The sequence below is a fragment of the Aplidium turbinatum genome, chromosome 9, assembly GCF_918807975.1.
Source record: "Aplidium turbinatum chromosome 9, kaAplTurb1.1, whole genome shotgun sequence".
Lineage (NCBI taxonomy): Eukaryota > Metazoa > Chordata > Ascidiacea > Aplousobranchia > Polyclinidae > Aplidium > Aplidium turbinatum.
In genome coordinates, this window is record NC_137480.1 from 25,537,764 (window position 1) to 25,544,896 (window position 7,133).

Genomic DNA, 7,133 nt, shown 5'->3' on the forward strand with positions numbered 1-7,133 from the left:
TATACTAACAGCTTTACAATGATTAACAGACAAAATATTTTACATTTCTGAACAATTTATGGACATAATGATGCGTTAAAAAGCATTCAACATAAAATTGTAATCATACGCTGATATGCTTGGTTCAATTGCTAATCTGGTCAGCCAAAACTTGAAAATTTGATGTGGCAAAGTATCACAGCTACCGTCATTGTCACTTTCATCTTCAGAACTTGATGGTACTTCAATGACCTTGCGTTTCTTGCCTCTCTGACTATTGGTACTTCCAGATCCTGTTCCAGATGGCATCTTCGACATTTCTTTCTGTGCAGCTATGTCTTGACGTATATGCCTTCCCTGCTGCTACTGTTGCTGGTGGAGACAGGTGCTCCTTCAACATGTTTGCCACAACTTCTCCCAGGGCCTCTTGGACTGTCTCAGTTGGATTGTTGTTTGTATCAGGGAGACGCTTAAGCACCTGCTGCTCATCCTGAGGTACTAGACCGCAAGCCTTGAATCCAGCTGCAAGGTTTTCCTTTTTCTCCTCCATCTGGTTACACAGTCATTTCAAAAGCGATGGAAACACAGTCTTTGGTATGCTGCCCCTCACTCTGCTCTCCTTTCTCCAGTATCATTCTCCACATCTTCTTTACTGGCCCAAATGCGGCAACATCCAGTGGTTGAAGTAGATGGGTTGCATTGGGTACTAAACTGATAAACTTGATATCATTTTCTTCACAAACAGCTATCACCTGTGTACTGAAATGTGATGCCAAATTATCCCCAATAAGCACTTTCTTCCCAGGCTTCTCCTTTACATGGTCCAGAAACAACTTGAGCCACTCCTCAAACGTAGTGGAATCAAACCAACCACTAACTGAGTGATTGTATAATGCACCAGGTGGGCCACTTTCCGTCCAACCAGCATAGAGATTCCTTGATTTATACACGACCATCGGAGGGAGATACTCTCCCACTGCATTTCCGCAAAACATCATGCTCACGCTTGCTTGGAGTGTGATGTCTTTCCACTCTTCGAAGTCCTCTTCTCACAATGCACTGTTTAGCCCCTGGATTGTCTGTTACATTGGTTTCATCATAATTGTACACGTTTTAGGGCTCTACCCCATTCAGTTCCTCATAAATGTTTTTGAAATATTCTTTCACGATAGTTGAACTAATTTCAGCACGGCTTGGCTTCACATTGTCAGCAAGTCGTTGTGTAAGATGTTGACGTTCCTTAAATTTTTTTAGCCAGTCCCAACCAGGCAGGTTTTCCCGGAAGATTTTTATGGTTTTACCTTGTCGATTATCATCTTGTACAAGGTAACGAATGTCAGAAGACGATAATAGAAATTTCCAATCAGTTAGGTGGTTGATGACTTTTACGAGTGCTGTCTCTTCAGCAGCCAATAACACTGATTATCCACCTGGTTTTCCTGCATGTTTCACTGTTGGACGTGTCTTGTTCCAAACCGTTCCATATGGTACTTTAAACTGCTTCGATGCAGCATGAATGGTCAATCGTCCATTCTGCACCTGCCGCACAGCATTTTCTAGGTCTACTTGAGTATATGCAGTTTGATACCCCCTCGACCCAGCTTTCCGTTTGTAGACTCCTGGCATAATTGTTACAGTATAGTATCAAACTTAATCAGTATCTACAAAGACAACACAAAATACAAATTTACTATCATAAAAACACAACTATACAGAATTTTGGACACCATTGTTCAATTTTGACGTTCAGTGTGACTTTGATAACCAATGTCAAAGTCACACTGACTGTCAAAAGTCACCCTGATTAACGGTATTCCAAATATTGCTTAAGCTACAAACGTATTTTATAATTAATATGTACAATTACAGTATAAGCACATAAACTATCTAAACCAAGGCTGTAGCTATATTGACGAAAATGAGGCACTTGACTTCCACAGAAAAATTTTAATGTGCATGATTATGTCCAGTGGCATACGCAGGATTTTCTCAAGGGGGGGGCCATTGAGAGTAGCGTAACCAGGAATTTTGAAAGGGGGAGTTTTACGACCGGCGGGCGAAGCCGGACGGCGTTTTCACCTAAAACGACACCTAGCGGCGGGGGGTGTGGGGGGCCTCCCCCAGAAAATTTTGAAAAATTACTTCGAATTTGGTGCATTCTGAGAGCATTTTCAACAAAAATGTGGGTATGAATATTCCTGTAAAATGATGCTGTCTGGTGGCATAGCAAAAGGATAAGATCATGTTTTCTTCGGCATTTTTCGGAAATAAAGCTAGACGTTTTCATGATATCCCAGTATGGTTTTAGTTTAGACTTTATCCATTTCTTTCTCACTATAATAGGCTTACAGAACACTATGCTACATTGGCATACCTGGGGTGGGGTAGGTGGATTGGGCTATGTATTTCGTATTGGTTTAGTCTATATTGTTAATTGCTTTGACAGAGCAATGCAAAACATATTAAATGGCTTAATCTACGTCGTTAACTACTAAAACATTTTAAAGGGGGGGGGGGCCATGGCCCAATGGCCCCCCCCCCCTGCGTACGCTAGTGATTATGTCTGTTCAACCTTGTGACATTTGACAAATGTATACTGGTTATAACCAAGTGGTTTTTGGAATATCAGCCAAAATTTCCTCTAGTTTGGTTGCTTCTGGGCTTTGTACAAGGATATTTTTCAAAAATTCGACATCAAATTACTAAATGTTAATAAAAGGATTTTTGGAAAAAATGCAAACTATTTAATTGCTGCTCTCGATCCTGACTACGGCCTAGATCACATCACAAAACTGAACAATCTAATGACTAATAATGTAATACCTACCCATTATTGCAGATTATAACATAGAGCATAACTTAGTACTGCAGCACAATATGCGTCTACCCTGTGGTGTCATCACTGCACTAAAACCTTAACCTGTTAGGCACTATTGCTAAGTAATATTTTCTGTGCAAAAAGTTACCGCTATATTATTGTTATTGTTTATCTTCAAGCATTAACAAGCTGCTCCAATCAGCAATTCAAATTAGATTAGATATGGCTCCATAGCATTGCCAGATAAGGAATTCTGCCCTAATTTGAGAAAAGTTCAAAGCTGTTGAAAACAAAACTTGTATTTTGAAAATTTTTTTAGTCCTGGGCAAAGATCCTTAGCTTAACCCATCCTAACTTTAATACTAACTCTGGCAAAACCTAATTGTGACCATGGCAATATGTGGGTAAAAATAGCCACTCCGAATTACATTTGCTGTTTTGTCAGCAAAATTGATACTGCTTGCTACAGCAAAGTTTTTAACAAGACCAAAGATGTTTAAATGGTGTATGATTACTGGTGCTACCTAACGCCTACTCTTGCAACAGATACCATTTTAAAAGCTTTGGTTTTATAGGAGCTGTTCTGCAACAGCAACACTTTACATTTAGGCTACAAGCACGTTTTAACGTTCGCGTTTTGTCGCTTCTACCTTTTTCTTGACCTTTGCTATGTTGATGTGTATTGTTTTGATATGATGGTCAGAAATAAAAAAACAACTGAACTGAACTGAGTTTAGTAACTTCAGAGAATGAAATTAAATGGTGAAAATTGAACTGACAGTGTTGCCAGACGCAAAGCGTTACCCCTCTAATTTTTTCTCTTCGCGGCACGATATCCGGCCGTGTTATATCGTAGGCCACGGTGCCACCAACTACAAAACAACACAACTGTTGTCATGACACCTGGGTCAAGAAAACGCAGGAAATGCTATAGAAGAGGCTGTAACAATGCAACATTTACGTGTTCCAAGTGTCAGAATCCTACCTGTGGAAAGTGTTCGCAAAATGATTCAAAAGTTGTTTTTGTGAAATTCAGCGGGTGTTGCAAATGATACTCTGATGCATTATATATATGGCTGGTCACAAATCCACTCATTTATGTTTCTTTTACATCTGTAGGCTAGTCTAAGATTGCTAAGCCGTGTCCCATAAAGTGCTTATTTCTTATGCTTTTTTGTTCGAAATAGGTTTTCAACAATACAAGTTGCATGCAAATGTGTTTCTTGGGAAACTGCTTTTATTTAGAATGCATAATAATAGTTAAAACACTAGCACTTAGACAGAAAAACTCTGCATTACTGAAGGTGTCCTGTATAGGAGTTAGGACACCGTGGTAATTCTAGTGTTAATCATTAATGTTACCGTCACATAGAGATTTGAAAATTACACTTTGTTCTAATTTATTCTTTGTATCCGTTCAACAAACGGATAAGTAAATGTCAGTGTCAAATAATTCATGTGTTCTGTTTATTTAGTTTACATTATCTTATGTTTTCATTATTTTTCATCACCTTCCACATATTTTGACTAGGGGTTGTTACGGCCAATCTCTGTACAAATCAAACGTCATATAAAACCGTTCAAGTCTACTGAATATTACGTCATGGAAGTTGCTAGAAAATGTGCCAAAATTGCACCATCGTTCATAGACTTGTGTCAAACTTGTTAGGACTTGTTTGGGCCTGTTTAAACAGGAAATATTACATTAGCTTTAAACACCTGTTGAAATGACTTCATAATTGTCTTTCATTATTGCGTCACAGTACTGCATACGTGAATTTGAGATATTGCTATCTATTCTGGTCATTCGTAAAATGATTGTTTGAAAGTTGGCCGCACATTTAACTGTTGGCTTAGTGCTTGCTAGCTGGACAAAGGTTCCGTCTTTTATCCAAGTAATTTGTATTGTAGTGACAGTTTTTAGGTGTACGGCGTTGCACCAGTCATTTCGATAGCCTCGGGCTAATTTTACTGGAATACACTTTTGAATAGACGTTTCGAAAGTGTGTTTATTTTTGGGTCATTGCATGCAGACGAACGGATTTGGGAATCTTACGTTACAATTTTCCCACGAAGAGATTATGGTTTACCGCTGTGACCATAAAAAATAAAAGACGAGTTCTTGTTAGCTGGTGGGCCAAGAAATTAAAGCAAAAAAAATAAAAGACGATTCTCTGTCTAGTGTTTGGCACAGAAGCACTTAGAAGCAAAGAAATAATAAAAGAAGATCTTATTGGTTGGTAGTCTAAAGAAGCAAAGAAAATTAAAGACATTTCTTCTCGGTAGGCAACTGAAGAACTTTAAGCTAAAAAGTAAAGACATTTCTTCTCAGTTTGGTACAGAAGAAAAATAACTTTGACATTTATTGGCAAGAAAGAAGATTAAAGGCAATCCATCTGTGCTTGAAGATTCAAGTGGAAGAATCCAAGCAAGTTTTGTGGACGTTTGGACTTCACATACTCGTACAGCTACGGTATCGTGCATTTAAATTCTTTTTTGTATTTTTACGGTCTTTGCAGTTAAGTTTTTTATAACTACTGTAATTTTGTGTGTTTGTGTAACTTAATTTTTTAATTGTTAAATTTAGCCCTAACATTTAATATGTCTACACTCGGTGGCGACAGGGACTCGACCGCCGTCGACTCGACTGAGTTTAAGCCTGATGATGTTCTTTGCGGTCGGGCAGGCCATTCTGGGGAGGGACCCATTAACGATGAGGCTAAGTCAGTTCGAGAGGCCCGGCATCTTAGACGGGATATTTTGACTCAAATTGGGAAACTTTCTGTGGCCCTAGGTTCTTTGAGTGATAAGCAGGAACTGTTAATTTTTCGATCTAAGTTATCTACTTTAGAAGAGGAATTACGGCATTTCCATGCTCTTTTGACTAAAATCTTTAACTCTGCAATCTTGGCAGAACTTCGTGATAGGGTAGATCCCGAATTTAACTCGTTAAAAAATAACTTTGAACAAAAAGAAAGTGAGTTCTCAGATATGTTGGATGCTGACATACATCCTGAGGATAGCGCCTCAAATGTAAGCACTAGGATGTCTAAGACTTCGTCTCGGATAGTGGCACAAATTAACCTGCAGCTAAGACGAGAGGAGCTCCAGATCCAAGCTGAGGCCGAAGCAAGAGCTGCTGAGGCCATCGCGAGAGCTGAGGCCATTCGAGCTGAGGCTGCCGCGAGAGCTGAGGCCGAAGCGAGAGCGGCTGAGGTCGCCGCGAGAGCTGCTGAGTTCGCACTCAAAGACGCTCAGTTGAGGGCTGAACAACGAAAAGAGGTAGTTTTAGCTGAATATCGATCAGAGGCGGGCTCCCGGCGTAGCTCTAGGAAGGGCTCTTCTAGGCATTCCAGAAGTGAACATCAATCACAGTTTAATTTACCTAACCTTTTCCAGACGCCTGTTCAATCTGTAAGTGGACCTGTACAATCCACATGTTTTCCAGCTGTTTCAGGAGGTCTCGGGGCCGCGGCTAAGGGTCTTCCGAAGGCTGTAGAGCCAAGGTCTGCAAATTACAACCGAACTCCTCCCCCAGAGCGTACAGGTCACGGGGCCGCCATTAGCAGTAATGCTTTGCCCTCTTCACAGTTTTCAGCGCCGCTAGTTTTTGATCGCCCAGCTACACGTAATTTGGGTGGTTGTGAGAGGCGTATCGTGTCTCCTGATTTTAACGTATGTGAGGATCGTGATCGGGCTGTGCATGTGACTGAGCCCACTCAGCCCATTAAGGGATATAGCTTGTCTTCTCCCGCTAAATCGAGTTCTCAACAGCAGGATTGCTTTTTTGAATACCAAAATAGTAGGACGTTCTTCGATAAGGCGGCCTTGATTGGTTACGATGGTAATAATATGCCATTTGTCTTCTTTAAAAATCGTGTTATGGCCTTGATGGCAGCTTCGCCCTTTAAGGGAACTCGTTTGACTTTGTTGCAAGCAGCTTGTGTTAGAACAGCTGCACAAACGATTGCTAATTTGGTTTCTGACACTCCTGGCTTGTCAGAGGAAGACAGGATAGAAATGTCGTTAGCTCGCTTGTCCCAACGTTTTGGGGTTCGTGGAGGTCTTTTCGCAGAACCAGAAATTAGAAAGTATCGCTATGGTAGCAAATTGACTTCTATCTCTTCCAGTGATTTGAAAGAGTTTAAAGATGAATTGTCGCAGTGTTTGCTTTACGCGAAAGCTTATGGTCAGCGTGATAAATTAGAAGGACGTTTTGTTTTGGATTTGGCTAAGCGACTCCCGTTTGACGCTAAGCAGCGTTATCTTGACTTTTTAGGTGATCAGTATGGTAGCACTGAGGAACCTACCTTTCAGAGTTTGTTTGATTTTGTAG

The 7,133-nt window shown here is 40.4% G+C and overlaps 1 protein-coding gene across 1 annotated transcript; it reads right to left on the reverse strand.

Moving 5' to 3' along the window:
- Positions 1 to 290: 290 nt before the first annotated feature.
- LOC145777738 (uncharacterized) lies at positions 291 to 1,269 on the reverse strand. The gene has a single exon (XM_082589181.1). It carries the CDS (start codon positions 975 to 977, stop codon positions 534 to 536), a length of 444 nt encoding a protein of 147 aa, XP_082445307.1. The 5' UTR covers positions 978 to 1,269; the 3' UTR covers positions 291 to 533.
- Between the last annotated feature and the right edge of the window lie 5,864 nt (positions 1,270 to 7,133).